This window comes from Fringilla coelebs, assembly GCF_963513975.1.
Source record: "Fringilla coelebs genome assembly, chromosome: 1".
NCBI lineage: Eukaryota > Metazoa > Chordata > Aves > Passeriformes > Fringillidae > Fringilla > Fringilla coelebs.
Genome location: NC_140028.1, coordinates 90983422 through 91001798, shown reverse-complemented (window position 1 = coordinate 91001798; position 18377 = coordinate 90983422). Strand labels below are relative to the sequence as shown.

The following is an 18377-nucleotide window of genomic DNA, read 5'->3' as shown; positions in this document are numbered from 1 at the left end:
AGCTGAAGTGGTTCTTTGGTAAAACAATCTCATTTATTTTTCACTTGCATTTTTTGACAGAGCTCTGAAAATTAAAAATCAAAGCAGAAAAATATCTCTGTACATTTAGAATTGCTCATGATTCCAATTAGACAAAACATACAGCATGATACAGTGTCTTACAGAAACAAATTTGAAGAATTGCCAACTTTGAGCTCTTATTTATGACTTCAATGATCGCTTGACTCTCAACATTCAAGAGCTGTGCATTTGCAGCCCAGAAAGCCAATTGTATCCTGGCTGTATCAAAAGCAGCATGGGCAGCAGGGCAAGGGAGGTGATTCTGCCACTCTGCTCTGGTGAGACCAAATCTGGAGTGCTGCATCTGCCTCTGGGGTCCCAAAATGAGATGGACATAGGCCTGTCTAAGCAAGTCCAGAAGCCAGGAAGATACTCAGAAGGCTGGAGCACCTCCCCTGAGAAAGAATGAGGGATGAGGCTGTTCAGCCTGGAGAAGGCTCTGGAGAGAACTTATAGCACCTTCCAGCACCTGAAGAGGGGTTACATGAAAGCTGGAGAGGGACTTTGTACAAAGTCATGTAGTGACAGGACAAAGGGTGATGGCTTTAAACTCAAAGAGCGCCAGTTTAGATGAGGCATTAGTAAAATGTTCTTTACTGTGAGGGTGGTGGTGCATGGGGACAGGCTGCCCAGAGAAGCTGTGGATGCCCCACCCCCGGCAGTTTCCAAGGCCAGGTTGGATGGGGCTTTGAGCAACCTGGTCTATGAAAGATGTCCCTGTCAACAGCAGGGGAGGTGGAACAAGATGATCTTTAAGGTCCCTTCCAACCCAGATCATTCTGTGATTCTGTAACAGATTCTTGCCTGTACCAATGCTCATTCCTTGAGTTTAAATCTCTTTGTCAGATTTGTGTTTGGAAATATATGGAGGGATTTTCTAAATAGTTGGAAAGTCAATAAATTCATGTGGTATATATGACGACACGGTGCTAAGAGTAAACGAGAGAAGATTTTGTCTGTATGCACACAGACTGGGAATAAAAAGCTTTTACATTACCCTTGAAGATGTTATGGACTAGGAGATAATAATTATGTTCTATTTATAGTGTATTTTTCCTGAATGACACATTGACTTTATTCCTTGCTTAAACACCAAGAAGTGCTGGTTTGCCAACACTTTGGTAATTCCAAGATGTTGGTGCCCTATAATCTTTCACTTCCTCCTTCCACCTGCCCTAAATAGAAATTTATTTGCACAGTATCTGTTTTTAGCAGGATAAACCCTATGTTTAAAATTAGTCTTAAACACTTATTTTAGCAACTACTTGTCAGATGCACAAGCCTGCAGGCCAACATGTACTGATTCCATGGACATATATAGAACCATCTGCCTTGGGAAGGTAAGACCAACAGCAAAGTCAGTCTAAAAACTGAATTATTGCTTGTCTAATTTGAGAAGGTGTCAAATCCTATAACTTAGTATAAAAAATAATTTTTTAAACAAAAAGGTTATGTTCTTAAGTATAAATCCATTAATTTAGAGGGGCTGTTAAGTTAGTCTACAATAATAATTTTCCTTATGTTACTTCTCTTCAGCGTCTTGGAGGGGCTGTTGACTTTGCAAATTCTTAGCTTAAATGACTTGGTAGGAGCAGTGACTTACCCTCAAGCAAAGAGACAATTTTCAAATAAAAAAGTTGCTTTTATAATGAAAACACATAATATTCTATGAAATATTTAAAACTCTTTATTTCAGGCCAGTAAGTATTGTTACAGGCATCCATTCTTCCTCTGAACTTGCACATGATCAAAGTTGGCACTTCCAACCACAAAAATGTTGAATGGCTATTACAGTAGAGGCACAAAGTAGCCAAAAAGCTTTACTTTCACGAAGCAAAGCCATTATTGTGCTCTAACAGCATTTATCACCAGTGCATAAACTAAGCTCCCCTCCTAAGAGCAAGCAGGAAAGGGAAATTTCCCTTAAGTGAAGGAACACAGATGGCAGCTCTTCTACTAAAACAGTAATTTCATCAGTGGAAGAATGACAGATACCTGGATACACTGGACATCTTTCTTCACTGGTTTCAGTGGCACTTCATGATTCACGTGGGTTTAACATCTTTACAGGTCTCCACTGCTGTTTCAATTACTGGCATCACTATCCAAGTTCCACATTTGAAGAATCAACATGATGTTTTAAGAAATGAAAAGTAAAACCCCCAGAAGACTGTTGGTACTGCAGTTCTCTTGCCTAAGAGCCTGCTTCATAACCACCGTTTAAAATCTCTTTCCTTTCTAGAAGCATCAATTCCCTTTCATCAAGAAGGCAGCACCTGAGACACTTTGTATCACCTAAGGACAAATTAACACAACCAGTGCAGGTTACCAGTGTAGGCATTTCATTTCCAACTTCCAGTTACAGTGGTAAGGTAAGCAATTAGCATATGGAATGAATATCAGATACTTAACGTCAACCAAAGGCAAGTTAGTCACAAAAATCTCTAGAAATACCCTACAAACAAAACTAGCAGCAAACGCTGCTATCTTTACACAGGACTCGTTCATGAACACAACTGATTGGGCAGCCATCTGGAAAAAAAGCTGATAGCTATGTTACAAAAATAGCCAAACAAATATTTGATCATAGTAACTGTAAGAACAAGTGTTAGAGGGAGGGAAGCAAGCATGATTCAGTCAGCACAAACTCCACTTATACAAGAGTGCCTCCAAGCCACAGAACACGTAGCTTCAGTTTTACACTGATAATAAATACTTCAGTCCAACACATGCAACTGAGTCTGGCCAACCTGCCTAAGCAGGCAATGGAACATAATTCCATTGATTTTCTCTACAGCACGCAGGCCCACTCCATTGTCAGGAATGCCAGTCTTTGCCTACACAAAGGCAGCAGCAGGTGCCCTGCAGCTCAGAACGGAGGGAAACTGCGGAAGTGCTTCTGTCAGAGGTAAGTTCAATGCTGGCATGGTATGTGCACAGTTTGTTTTTAGGCACGTCTTTGGTTACATTCTCAACACAGTCTGCTTTATAAAATAATAAATAAAACAGTCAAGATTTGGTTAAAAATTCAGGTAAAGATTAAAAACTTCCTTTTTTTTCAGAATCTCAGGCAAAGAAGTCCCTTTAAATTTGTGTTTTGTTATATCCATAAACGATAAAATCCCAGTGCTACAGTAAGGCATGTAAATACTGAACCTGAAAGAAAATGAAGATGGAAGGAAAATGGCATTAATATTGACATTAAATAACATTAAATCAATAGCTCTCAAAGAATCTCTTCAGAAAGCTATGTACACATCTTTCTACAATACTAAAAGTTCAACGACTTCCCCACCAAAAGTTCACTTCTCCCCATCTGAGAGATTAAGTTTTTCCTTTACAACAAACCATTTCAAGGTAGGAAGAGTATAAAACATGACAAATAAGAAGGAGAGAAAAAAAAAAAAAGAATGTTGGAAAACTATCAAAAAGCTGAAAGAAACCCTTACTTGCTTACCATTCCAAAAAGATCAATATAACAAGTTACAGATGTAAAACAAGGTAATAAATAATGGAATTAATAAAACACAGTGAAGTATTTAGCAAACAAATGAACGACAGCCATTTTAAACAAGGCTTATCAGTTTCACATTTTTGTAATTTTTACTGAAATGAAATAAAATTTTTATTTCAAGACATACACACAAAATATTTTTGCCTTTGTTTGCAATGGGAGCCCTTCAAACACAATACAAATTATTTAAAATTATTTTTTCTTCCACATAGAGTTCAACTTGTTTTTGCATAGGAATGGTAAGGAAAAGAATTTCCTCTAATTTAAATAAAGCACCTTTTATTTTCCATTTTATTGGTTCTCTCTAAATGATATGTCTGAAATACAGTACTATTAGGCTTATGTCACTGTACTTTTGACAAAGCCCACTGTGAAAGAATAATCAGAAAATCTAAATCAGAATAATTTTCTACTGCAAACCTCATTTACTAGTACTGCACACTCAGTAGTAAAATGTCAAAATGTTAAAGTTACCTAGGGCAATAATGTCGGCACACATATATAGTATTTTCTTCAAGCACTTGTGTAAATATGGAAGTTTAAAGAATATGTGGCCTTGAATAGTCAGAAAAACTGAAATGTTCCTTTTTGCACAGAGATCTCCATCAGATGGATGAAGAAATCCTAGAAATGCATACACCAGACTGCTTACATGAGTTAAGTCAGGCGCAAGAATTTTTGGTCCTTGTTAACAGGCAGTCTTTTAGATTTCTCACACATATAATTATTAACAGTATAAAGAAGGACAAAAACCTGAAAAAATTCCATGCAAAATAAAGTTGTGAATCACAGGAAATTTCTGGGTTAGGTACAGAAATAAGGCTGCTAATCTTGCCTAAGACTATTTCAAGTTTGGCTTTTTTGTTTTGCCTTTTTTTTTTTTTTTAATAAGGGCCTTTATAAATACAGCCAACTGAGAGTTTGCCAAACATTTAACAATGTTTGGCAGTGTCACCATCAGAGACAACCGCCAGACTCCTTACCTGCTAAGTATTTAATATTATCAAGCTTGTGCGATTCGAGCATTGTTTTCAGATCTGCAACTTCTGTGTCTATTTTTCTGTCTGTTTGGGTCAGAGCACGGTCTTGTTGTGCGTGCTAGAAAGCAAAGCAACAAAATGATGCAATTTGAACACTTCCTAGTTTATTTAGAAATTTAACCCATCCCTTCAAGTTGTATTTTTGCTTCCTCTTCAAATACATGTTAATTTGCATTCTTACAGAAATTACAGAATATTCTGAGTTGGAAGGGATTCACAAGGATCAGAAGTCCAACTCTGCAGTGAATGGCCTGTACAGGGATGGAGTCCACAACCTTGGCATTATTAGCATCATGCTCTAACCAGCTGAGCTAACACAGACCTTATTCAAAGACAACAAGTTCCTTCTTAGCTGATTGTATCCAAGGAACTGAATAATTTGGTGAACTCAGGAAATTGATGTGATTACATGTTCCTTAAAAAGTAATCTAGAAACTGGCAGAACTGGATGCCTTGTTATCTCAATCTAACAGCATAAACATTAACTTCACTCAGTCATTCAGCTCACTGACTAAAGGCACTGCTCAATTGTAAGAGCAACTGAGAACCCTAAGAGCCTCTCATGATAAAGTCATACTGGAGCAGAGATTTATGGATCACTAGAAATACTGAGAATCGATCTTGTGTTGTAGAAAAACACGTCTTTGTCTTGCAATGAGTTTTGTCACAAAATCAGCTACAAATTCAGAATTTGATTATGACAGAAGACAGGACTTCCACTAAAAAAATATGGGATAGAATTATTACCCCGAAGAGACTGAAAAATCCAACTCGTAAACTAAGAACAACAGCTGCTGTGTTACTGATAGTTTCAAATCAGGACTAGTGAAACATTGTGAATCAGTTAATGATTTACTGCTAGATGACTTCCAAGGGATAATTCAGGAAACAAAGAGAAGTATTAGTGCTTGGTAAAAACCTCCTCTAAAACGAAGGCAAATCAGTCTCACAATGAGTTTCTCTCTAAACATGGGGGAAAGAATTAATTTCACATTGTGAGTGGAATTTCATCTACAAAAAATACTAAATGCATGAGGTTTCAAAACAAAGTGACTACTGAACAGCTCATATATACATGCAGAAGGTCCAATAATATATATGAAAGTCTTTTTGTTCTGTAGACACTTAAGTTAAAGTGCCTAAGGACATCACCAAGTCCAAAAAGGATGCAAGGTCTATAACACAAGTACAAAAAGATTTGCTGTGTGATAATCAGCTACTAAGCTCTTACCAATTCCACTATTTCTGTCCTCATTTCAAGTAGTTTTCTTTCATTAAGTGAATACTGGAAGGAGAAAAAAAAAAGTTAAACATGATACCATCCTTAAACTTTTTTTCCTTTTTTCCCCCACTTAAAAGCATGTTTCTTTGTTTCCAGATTACACAGAACAGATTACACATAATCTGGACAAGATTATTGTCTGACAGCACTTGGGAGACAGCATTGTAGGGTACCCGCTGTCCTTTCAAAAGCACACTTCAAAAATGTGAAGTGCAACAAGTTCTTCAGACACTCATCTTCCACAAAATCTGTATATACTAGGTAAGCAGCTGGAAGAGAGGCTGGCAGATTTGCATTTCTGAAAAGCAAGGACCTATGACTCTAAATAGTAACTCTGGCGTACAAGCACAATTGAGACTGAACCACCTGCTGCCTTCAGGAAGGGGAGAACAATTTTAAATCACATCAAACTCAGCTATCAACGAAATGTTTAGCCAGCACCATATGCACTCACAATTTGAATTGTTCTGACCTGTCATTTCATGGTATATTTGTTAAAAACAGAAAATTTGTATCCCACATGAAGTCTTTTGTTTGTGGATCACCAGAAGCTGTGGTTTATTTTTAAGTTATGGCTATTTGGGTTCAAAGAAAAGTTAAATCCAAAATCAGGAATCATACCTTTAAAGCAGGTTACCTTTCTGACTCATGAACTTGATTTACCTTGACAGCTATAATGGTTCCTGGAGCAACTAAATTATTCACAGACAACTGATAAAGCACCAGTTTCCAGTGAAGAGTACTAAGGTCATCAGGCACCCATCTCAGAATACTGAGTTAAACAGCAATAACCTTATATATTGACATTCCCACGTGGAAAGTCACCTTAATTTTCCTTCACTCTGGAAGATTATTTAATTTTAACATTAAAATCAGATTTATCTACATAAGTGCTTTAGCACTGAAAAACATCTCTTAAAGATCTAGAGCTCTGTTGGGACTTTTGACTTTTCTCAAGTTGAAGTTAAAACACAGCAGGCTGCTACAAATGTAGAAAATTATATAAAGACAACAGCACATCTACAATTAATGGAGTTACTAGATTCTGCAAAATGAAGACAGGGATGAAAAAAGAAATTCAGACATTTTTATAAATCCCCATTTTTGAAAGTGTCAAAATGGCATAATGTTTATAAAATAATCTAAAAAATTAAGTTTTGGTAGAAATGCAAGAATTGGACCTCACATTGAGGAACTGATCACTATCAAAAGAACTATGAGAATTAAAATAATTTTATGGACTGAAATAGTTCATCTGTTTAAACAGATGCAGTTAGTCAAATGCACATCTTTTGAATTATTTATATTCTACAAGCTTTCTGGATGTTTCTTTAAGTTTTGTTCTGTGTTTAGAACTCTCTAGGTCAGACTCAAGGATATTACTCTTAGGTTTAAGACAGTGAAATTGGTCTTTTTGTACAAGCCATCATCATGTCTGTAACAGCATAAACATAGTGGATTAAAAAAAAAGAAGAAAGGACAAGGCTAAACCTCCCACTCTGAAATTCAACAGGGAGATTTCCCCTTAAGTCCACATTTTTTACACTGCAGGAAAAATTTAACTTTGCCAGATACATCTTGAGGCTTTTAACAACAAGCTTAGAGACACTGTGATTCATGAACACATGAATATATACAAGTTTTTGTACTGTACTTCAAGTTTTTAAATCATATCTGTACACTGAAGACACAAATCACAACATAAAGAGATGTGCATTAAGCAATGTAGGATTCTCAGAGAAAAAAAAGTAGAAGAGACTATAAAATAATAAACTATAAAAAATAAAAGAAAAAGCATTTAAAATTTGAAACATTAAGGACTGCCAACATCAGTGTAAGCAAACTGAGAAATTCTCTTTCAGCACTCCAAACTGAAGGATAAGAACAGTTTACTTATTGCTTCAAGTTAAAACAATTAAAACTTAGGACACTTTTCTTCTGAAAAGTAACTTGGTAAGAATGCATGGTAACCTTCAATTATCCTTAGTTTTTTTCTCAGAAAGCCAGGTATGAAGTCCTTAGTCACATTACAATTGAAGTAAATATAACAGTGATGCTGTGCCTACTATAGAAAACACTGGATTACATCTTCCCCCCAGGCCCAGCATATGTGCCACAACCTGCTTCCTATTCAGTTGCCTTTTTCCTCTTCTGTTCATGCATTGCAATAAATGGTGGGGTGGGGGAGGAAAAAAAAAGAGCAGTTTCCATAGAAACTATGAAATTATAGTTGCACAACAGACTACAAAGTTGGTCAACTTTTTTAAGAGAAAGTTGATATGCAGTTTGCCTTCCCTGGGAGACAAAGTTGTGTTCTACACAAAAGGCCAAAGTCCAGATTCCATGATCCTACCTACATTAATATACAGGAAAACACTGCTGCCTAATTTATCACTGCTGCAGTGGTTTCATATAAGTTTTGCAAGCCAAAATTGTTGCAAAGCTTATCATATACACAATGACTACATTTCATATGATGTTTTTTTAAAAACATTAGCATGAAGTATTAACCTTTAAACAAGAAGTCTGCCTTGCTCAAATTGTACTTTATTCAAGCATCTACCATGGGCTAACAGACTGTTAGTCATTATATTGAGTCACCTACACAGCTGTTACCTAAACTAACCACTCACTATTTCTAGGGGCACACACAGAAGATAAATGATATCTACTTGAACAGTTCTTATTGCCTGGATTGAAGATAAGTATTATAACTTACATAAACTTGTCTTTATAACACAACTAAGAATAAGGACTGAGAAAGAAATAATAATAATTTGGAAAAAGTTATTAAAAGATCCTTCAATTTAGAAGATGCCATTTCACTGAGATCCTAAAAGCTACTGAAAAAAAAAAGAATGTGTGAGAACAGAACTCTAGAGTGCTGTGCATAATGCAAGAACTCATTAATCTTTTAATTTTACATCTACATTACCCCAATTTAAGATTACATCAGTTCAGATCTACCAGGTATTTCAAAGCTCAAAAGCAATATGAACCAGGATAACTAACAATTTAAAAAAAAATTTACAACTAGTTCCACAAGAGGTATTTTTTGGCAAACTAGATACAGGGAAATGAAACATCTCCAATGATGATTCAACAAAATGTGTAAACAATAGTAAGTGTGTAAATAGAGAAAGAGATATAAAAGCGAAAACCCTCTAGGCAGCTAGTCAGCATATTAGATTAAATATCTAATATATTTAATTGTAATGTGTTAATCCTGATATTAAAACAAGATCAAAACAGGTAATACATTCAGACCCAAACATGGTACCCTGCATATACCAGCATAAGGATAAGTAACTCGGATTAATACCATCTTGAAGCTGAGTGACACTATAGATTAATAGGAAAATGCTCTTTGGGTAAGATGCTCTTACCCAAATTTGGAGATTATTCAGTATTGAGATGTTTCTAGAAGTAACCAAAACTTACCAGTTCTTTTACTCTGCTCTTCTCCAGGTTTAGATTTAACTTGTTATCTGCATGAACTTTGGTAATTTCATCCTAATGGGAAAAATTGATAAAGCATCAAGCAAGATTTTCTGTTTTATCATAAGCAGAAAGAATTGGAAAAATACATTTTATCCTTATTTTTATACATTTTATCCTTTATTTTTATATTTTATATTTTTTATATATATCATATATATGAATATGAGTTTCTCTCCAATTAAGGTATATATTTTTCAGAAGTATTACGTATTTATAATACTTATATATAAGTATTTATACTGGGAAGTATGATGCTCTCTAGTATGAATTGGATCTCAAAATCAAAAACTAAAAATTACTTTTAACCCTGAGAACAGCACTTAACTGAGAGCACATCCTTCTATAAATGCAGAGAATGTTTCATATATCCTGTAACTCTCTCTAATATCTAGAAACCCATGTCTGGCTATACCTCTAAGTCGGACTTCTTCCACAAAGCAATCTTGCTCATGGAAGAGCAAGATGCGCAAAAAAATGTTCAAAGCAGTTTCTCACTTTCCAGTATAAAAGAAAATCTGTTTCTAAAGACTACATCCGGGATTTTCAGAGAAAGCTATAGACATTTGAAAAGTCAGGAAACTTTTACTGCATTTTTAAACATCTAACTTTTTAAAACTACTATTAAGTTGTACAATTGCATTTGACTTTATCAATAGCTGTGAGTCCTGCTTTTCCTGGTGACAGCTGCCATGTTAATGCAACCTCCTGGCAGGAATTCCAGCCAGCTGACAGTTTGTCATGGGGCAAACTGCTGATCAGATGAATATGTGGGAGAAACAAAAGATTGCTGATGTTCTGGGAGATTCTACTGCTAGAACCAAGTAAGCATTTCTCAAGTAGGCCAATGCCAACTCATTAGGTTAGCATTAACAATAATTAGACTCAATTTCTGTGTTTGAATTTTGAACTTTAATTGACACTGTTAGTTGTCACTTCAACAGAATACATTACAGTTTAATAAATCAAAAAGTAAAAATTTTCCTTGAAGTTTTACATTGTGTCTTTTTGTATGAGCAAGTACATAACAACACGCTCTTGTGAGAATTGAATTTACAGTTGAAAGTAAAATATAAAGACATCTAGCTTTTAAGAAAAGATGACTGAGATCCTTGATGCTTTACTAGTGGATTACACTAACTCATTTACATGCAATTAAAACCATAAAATTAACTGCAATTCAAAAATTAGATGTCAATTGTATTTTAAAACAGAGTAAGCTTTCTACACAGCCTATTTTCTTGCAGTGACCATTTGGTCCCAAACAAATGGGACCAAACATAATGGTCCCAAACTTGGTGGCCTTAAAAAGCCATTAAAATTCTGAACAGGTAACAGGAAAGTCTTCGGAGAAAAAAAGAAACAAAAAAACCACCAAACCAAACAATCAAACCCCCACAATTAGTAAGTACTGTGATCTTAAATGTATGCTGCATCTTTAATGTACAGGCAGCTCTAAATGCAGAACTTCACTCAGCCTTAACCATGACATGGCAGCTACTTTCTGAATCTGAATTAAGGGCATAAAAATATCTTCAGTTATATTTTGGTTTGCCTCTTGTACTAGTCACAGTTTCCTGTCCCCATAAATGAGGTATGCATGAAAATGCCATTGCTGCACACCACAGTGTACTGTCAACAGCAATTTCAGTATCACACATATCATAACAATTAAACACAGCTTAGAAAAATTCTGAAAGTAGCACTTTTTATTTTTTCCAGCTAATTAGACAGGTGTGTATTTTTAATTATATTGGTATGGTATCTTACCGTGACTTGCTTCTTTATCTGCTGGAGCTCAAGTTTTATTTTCTGTGAGAGTATGAAAAAAATTTTAGACTTTATTACTGTATATAAAACCACACTATCTAGAAATCTACAGAATTTGCATCATCAGTAACAGCGACTATAATCCATAATATAAAAAGGGAGGCAAACCAAGCACTATTCCATGTCCTCAGTATGTGTACAGATGAATACACATGCATGTTTACTGTGCCCTTCCAAACAACAACACGAGGCAGAAATCAGCAGTGTCCCACTGGCAGCCATGCTAACACAGCCCAGGAAGCTGCTGGCTGCTTTTGCCATAAGGGCTCATCACTGGCTCATGGTCCACCTCTGTTCACCAGCTCTTCCCTGCCAAGCTGCTTTCCATTTGGTCCCCCTCAGCCTGTCCTGGTGCCTGAGGGTATTCCCCAGGGGCACAATTTGTTCAAACTTCATGTGATTCTTGTCATCACGTTTTCCCAGCTTGTTGATGTCTCCCTGAGTGGCAGCACAACTGCCTGGTGTATCAGCAGCTGCTCCCAGCTTTGGATCATCTGCAGACTTGTTGAAAGTGCCCTCTGCTCTGTTCCATCAACAAGGTCATTAATGAAGGTGCCAAACCATCCCAGCCCCATCATCTCCTTTGGTACAAGATGCTTTTTACCTCATTATTAAAAAAAAAAAAAAAAAAAAAAAAAAAAAAAGCAAGTTCTAGAATTGAACTTTCCAAGACAGTAATTTTTACCTCGTTTTCTGTACGAAGTGCTGAAAATTCACTTTTTTCCAAAATAATCATGTCCTTTTTCACACCAGCAATATGGGACATAACTTGCTGAAGTGCAATTTCCTTTAAAAGAAGGAAGAAGAACCTCAGAACATATCACAACTATAATACTTTTCCTCCTTTGTGCCTACAAATATGAAAGACTATTTTGGTACCCTGAAATTTTTAATTCAGCAATTTCAGGTTGATTATGCAAGTTTCAGAAAACAAGATAGAGTGATAGTGACAAAATAAGCAAGTTAGGCTCAAATGTTGGTAATGTCTGACAAAATTGGCAGTCCTAACACAGATCAGAATAATTCAATTATTAGCCCAGGAAACATTTGCTTCCAAGTCATCAAATTCTTAAGCTAGCAAAGGCATTAGGCAGAGCTGTCTCTGAGCCAAATGAGGAAAGCTGGCCTTCAGATCAAGATTCCTCAGCACAAACATGCTCTTCTGTAATTACCTCCTTTTTCTGCCTCTCCCTGCAAGGAAGTCTCTGCCTCACTGCTCAGAATCACGCACTGATGCTTTGAATTGCTCTTCTCAGTCCATTACACTGAACTGACAGAAGACAAACAAGAATTCTCTGCAACTTGCAAGGATGGAAAAGTCTGTAGAGATTGTTCTAGATCCTATACTACCCACACATGCATATAAGAGCTGCCTTCTCCACTTAAGATCTTCCTCTAATAAGCAGTCCCTTGCTTTTGGCTCTGGACTAAGACCCCTACAAATCTGACACAGCACTCTAACTTCAGTTTTGTCACAAAATGCAGCATTTTATTTCTAAGTAGCATCTAAAGATGCCTCTCCAGGCTACCTGACCACAAGACTGAAAAAAATGGGCCAGTATTCTGGACATATTACAAAAAGTCTACAGCAAGAGTACTGCATGGACACCTCTTTCCTTACTCCTCAGTGTCTCCAGACTGTTCTTGTTCTCTCTTCTCCTCAGTGGACTCAGCAAACAGAGACCAGAATCTTCCATATTCTTTCTCTTCTTCACCCCTATACATACACACACATGTAAATCTGTTTTTCCCTAAGGTTTTATCTAACCAAGGTAATACTTTGGCAATAGCTCATCCACAACATTCAAATCTTTCTTCCAATTTTTTGTTCTCTTTCTGCAGAAGACCTTGTGCAATCAAAGACTATAGGGAAGTACAAATTTACCATGTGGCCCAGTGTTGATGGCACACAAACTTCCTGAACTACCATACAAACCTACACATTGCATCTTAATGGCAGAAAGTCACTTGAGGGTCAAATCTAAGTCTCAGAAAACATCTACCATCAGTAGCAGCATTAAATCCAACACAAAACAACTTTCATTCAAAAAAGCCAGGCACAGAAGGAGGCTGGGACTGCTTGTTGTAAAATACAGCTAACCATGGGAGAAAAGGACCCTTTACCATGGCATTCCCTGAGTGACTGCGAAACAAATTCAGCACAAGAGAGGGATTGTAGGTTTGCCCACAATCTAAAAGCTAGGAAGATTGGCTTGAAATCTCCCCAGATGGAAAGTGCCACAAAATCCAGTTTTGTAGTATCCCACTTTATAATGACACACCCTTCTGCCAAGACTGTTACACTACAGAGACAGCAGCGTGGTTACTACGAAACACAGCGTGGTTACTACGAAACAAGTTGCAGCTTGTGCTCAGAAGGTGAGGTGGAGCTGTGACCCCAGGCTCACAGAGCAGCCCAGGAGGTTGTATTCTAATACAACATAAATGTCACTGAGAGACAGAGATAAACAAACAAGTACCATATAAGAGGATGCTAAATAACTGAGGGGATCTGTACTTCCTTCTTACAAGTCTACAAAAGAAATGTAGAAATTCAAATCCATGCACTGAATACCTCTTATGACTCTCCAAGTGTTCTCAGTAACTCCGTGTCATGTTACTGTAAGGTTGAAACTAAAAACCTACTTGTGGTTTGCACAGCAACCCACAGTACTAAAATCTCAAGGTCCATCACAACACTTTGATAAACTCAAGACAAAATGAACCAGTCAATCAATATAGAGAAATGTCTGCTCTTCACCTTCAAACTTTTAAAACGCAGTGTATAACAGTAATAAATAGCAACATATATTTCATTAGCAGGATACAAGGCTTTAATTTAGTTTAACCCCACCACTGCCTCTGATCTAACCTGCTGTACTTTGGTGACCATGTCCTTGTAAATCATATCCAGGTTGGTGTTCATGATTTTCACTAATGCAGATACAATGACCTCCGACTGCTGAGTAGTGAACCCTAAGCGAAATAAAGAGTGACACTCAGAGAGAGATCCAAATCTGGACAGTTTACAGAAATGCCACTTGCTCATAATCAGCACCAAATTACAACAAATGTCAGTTATGAAAGATAATAAAACACAGAGCTCTTGATCCAGCACTAACAAAAGAACACAGTCAGTACCTGCAAGTTTCCCCACCCCAGAAACATGTCTGTGACACAGGATGACTGCTTCCACAGTACAGCACTATTATTCTATCAGCAAGATAAAGAGGGAGTTCTCCACAGTTATTGTGGAATGTCATGTCTTACATGTGGTTACTTCCATGAGCAAGCAAGAATTCTGACTCTGAAAAGCAGATACTTCTTTATACTACAAAATTCAGTGCCACTGAAGATGTACAAAACTCAACAACTAAACCCACAGCCAACTGTCCTGATTTTAGGTCTACCAGCTTCTGAGGGCCTATTAGAAACTTTTTGAACTGAATATATTGGAAACTATACTAAAACACTGTCCCTAAAAATAACTTCACATTTTCCACCCTCAAAATGTAGGAGTAAAAATGTCACGAACAAGAGTTAATCATTATGAAAAGAAACACTTGCAAAAGCGTGGTTATTTAAAACTCACCAGCAGTTCAGCATCAGCAAGCACAGCTGAGAGCAAGTCGCTTTCAGTGGCTGAGCTGATATAAAAGTTTACTACCACTAAAAGGCTCCCTCTCACCTTATCCCTCCTCCTGACAGCCTGACCTGTGCTCACTCAACTGATCCAGCAACTCATTAAACTAGTGTCTCAGAATACCAAACAAGAAAAAGAGCTGGAGAGTTCCCTGAGAAGTTCCTGGCCCATGGGAAAAAAAGAAACCACCTGGCAGGGGAAAGGGACTAGGATTTCTCCATTTTAGGAATGAAGAGCTGTTCCAAGTCACTTCTGAGCTTCACCTTAGGGTACCTCTCCCACCTCAGCATTGAATTAAAAATAATCTACTCCCTTATCTATATTTTAGCATAAAACTATTTTTAGAGTATTCTATGTGCTATCCTAAAAGCTGCACTGTACAAAGTAATCCATATTCCATCCAATTGTAACACGTTCATGCATATTCAAGGTGTAATATCCTAAATATGAAAGAATCCAATTAAAACATTTTAAACCACTGCCTTGAAGGCTCTTGGGTTCTTTGCTATCAGTTCTTAAATTTTTTTTTTCTTAGCATTTTTAACCACAAATGAGGCAAAAATTATTCCAAAGTTATATAAGTTCACTGTTTCCTTTTTGAAGCTGAAAAAAACCCTATATGTATACCTGGTATATAGATAAGCCACCAAAAATCCATAAAAATCAAGGTGTAACACTGTAGTCAAGGAAAAGTAACAAACTTTGTAAACTAAAAAAACACTCAAAAAAGCCATTAAAAATAGCTACTTGTTTCCAACAAATTACCTTTTTCTTCCAAGAGGCATACCAGTGCATGAGTGTCAAAATAAAGCCTTCTATTTCCCAGTAAGGAAATATTCTCTTTGCTTTGTAAAGATGACACAGAGATGCTTACATCTGTGGAAAAAAAAAAAAGTTATTTCTTAAGAAAGAATATTTTATCAACATTTGCTTTCCAGGAGTTTCCTTACTACCCAGAATGTTTTTCACTTATGGCAAAATAGTTTGTGTTGAGATTACCACAGTCTGCTTGAAAGTGGAAAGACATCTGATCAGTAAGTGCTATGTGCAAGAGCTGGAAAACAGGACACTACGCTACTGCTCCCCTTAAAGAGCTCTCCAGGAATACAATGTTCTGGAAAAAAATGCCTCCAGCTGACAGGGTCCTGCATCTGCTCCTTTACCAGAATCACCTCAGCAGGTGGGACCTGTGAGCACTTCAAAGCTGGAGGGCTAAATCCACACACTCTGTCCCTTCTTTGTTAAAGAAGTGAACTTTTATCACTTGCCATTTAGGAAAAAAGTAATCACTCACAATTTGCCATTTACTGTTTTTGCAGAAAATACTTTCCACACTAAAAGCCACTCTAAGACAGTGCGTTGTTTCCACTGGGATGTGTGGCGTATAAACAACCCTGACAGAATAAACGTGAGGTGGGGCATGAGCTGAACTGCCAAGGGGCAGGAGGTAAAATCAATTAGGTTGGAAAAGACCTTTGTGATCATCGACTCCAACCTTTGGCCGAACACCAACCACGCTGTGAACCAGACCATGGCACTGAGCGTCGCGTCCTTAAACACCCCTAGGGACGGTGACTCCACCACCTCCCTGGGCGGCCCAGGCCAGAGTCCAGCCACCTTCTCTGTGAAGAAATTCTTCCTAATGTCCAACCTAAACCTCTCCTGGCACAACTTGAGGCTACGTCCTCTTATCCCGTTGCTGGCTGTCTCGGCGAAGAGGCCGACCTGCACTTCGCTACACCCCCGTTTCGAGTAGCTCTAGAGAGCGATCAGGTCCCTCCGAGCCTCCTTTTCTCCAGGCTAAACACCGCCAGCTCCCTCAGCTGCTCGGCATGGACCTGCGCTGCCGGCCCTTCCCCACCCCGGTGCCCGAACTCCCCGTGCTCTCAGGACGCCCCGTGCCCACGGGCTCACCCCGCTCCCCGCGGTGCCGCCGGCTCCCCCCGCTGCTCCCGCCGCCCCTTCCCCACACGGCGCCGCCGCCGCCGGGGCCCGGCTGCGCTACGGGCGGGCACCGCCAGTCGCCGAGGCAGCGGCGCGCGGGGGACGCGGGCGCGCGGCCGTCACGTGAGGTGCCGTCCGAGCCGCGCGGCCGCGGCCGCAACAGCAGCAGCAGCAGCGCGCGCCCCCCGCCGCTCGCGGCCGCCTGGGCCCCGGCCATGGCCGCGCCACCCGGTCCCGACGGCGGAAAAGGAGACGGGAAGGAGGGAAACCGCTGCTGCCGTCGCCACTACTGGGATGCCATCGCCGAGCACACGCCGCCCCGGCGGCTCACTTCCGCCACAGCGCCGTCCCGCTTCCGCCTCCGGGACGCAGCCAAACACGGCAGGTGACGCCGCCAGCTACGGCGATTGATTCTACGGCTCACAGAGCGGGCGCGCCGAGAAGAGCGGCGCGGGCGGGCCGGGTTCCGGCGGGGCGGTGCTTGCGACGGCGGTGCGAGCTGGATGCGGTGGAGACGGACGCTCCCTAGTCATAGAACCGTGAAATCTTGGGATCGGCAAGGCTGGAAGAGACCTTTGAGATCATCTAGTCTGAAGGGAATGAGGGGCTTGTCTTTACAAACAAGCTGTGGATCTGCTGGTAAATAAAGCTAGATACTGAGAGATAAAAGAAATAATGGGTAGAATTCTACTTATTGATAAATGGAATGAGAGATTTGTCTTTACAAACAAACTGTAGGTCTGCTGATGAATGAAATTGATTACTGAGAGATGAAAGAAACAACGGGAAGGACCATAAATTCCATAAGGAATTCCACTAATTGACACAAGGAAAAGACAAAGGGGAGGTTGAAGACGTTAGAAGGGGGTCTTAGGTATCAGGCATTTCAGGGAATCTGTACCTCTCAAGTACCTCAGCCAGTGGGGAAAGAGAGAGGGAAAAGCAGAAGGGAAATTATGAGAAAAAGGAGGCAGTGTCCTCCAAAAATTTGAGAGACCGCAGGACAAACACCCCATGACCCCTCCCTTTATTAGAATAAAGTAACAGGACTCCTCTGTCTCATATTTGGACATAAACCTCTGGTGTTTGTGTATTAATTTTCCTGACAAGTCCTACCATCAGTGCTGCACTGCCATTGTAACCCCTAAACCACAAGACCAGACAAACATTTTTGGACAGAACTTGTTCCTATGCAATGGGACTGAGATTTCGGGGCTTGAAGATATTAACCAAGTAATGCCCGGAACTGGGCAACTTGGTGGGTCTGGAGCCTTAACCATTGAACAGGTGCCCTAAGCACTAGCGTGGGTCAGGTGTACTGTTTGTTTGGTTCTGCCAAAAATACAGGTTTCTGGGAAATATGGGAAAACATGTTTTTTTTCTATGCGCTGTTGTTAAGACACATTACTTAATATTTGTAAGAAATTAATAGAAGAAGTTGGTTCCTCCCGCTGCCGTTTTCTCCAGGCAGCAGTTACTTCAGAGCAAGCTGATAGTTTTCCTGTTAGATACAAATTCACAGAAAAAAACATGTGGCACCTTTTCTTCTTCCTACTAGAATCAATG

General features: G+C 39.0%; 1 protein-coding gene across 1 annotated transcript; it reads right to left on the bottom strand.

Annotated features, from left to right (window-relative positions):
- Positions 1-1308: 1308 nt before the first annotated feature.
- On the bottom strand, positions 1309-17174 carry MCUR1 (mitochondrial calcium uniporter regulator 1). The gene is made up of 9 exons (XM_084220850.1): positions 16782-17174; positions 15633-15743; positions 14097-14200; positions 11910-12011; positions 11165-11206; positions 9338-9409; positions 5846-5899; positions 4558-4672; positions 1309-3216 (listed from the first exon to the last, which is right to left on the bottom strand). The coding sequence occupies exons 1-9, from the start codon at positions 17026-17028 to the stop codon at positions 3161-3163; spliced, it is 903 nt and encodes a 300-aa protein (XP_084076976.1). The 5' UTR covers positions 17029-17174; the 3' UTR covers positions 1309-3160.
- Between the last annotated feature and the right edge of the window lie 1203 nt (positions 17175-18377).

Coding starts and splice junctions, on each gene's coding strand:
- MCUR1 (XM_084220850.1), bottom strand. CDS start 17,028: ATGGCCGGGGCCCAGGCGGCCGCGAGCGGCGGGGGGCGCGCGCTGCTG. Junction 15,744..16,781: donor GCGGCACCGCGGGGAGCGGG/GTGAGCCCGTGG, acceptor TTTTTTCCACAG/ATGTAAGCATCTCTGTGTCA. Junction 5,900..9,337: donor AGAGCAGAGTAAAAGAACTG/GTAAGTTTTGGT, acceptor TTCTCCTTCCAG/TATTCACTTAATGAAAGAAA.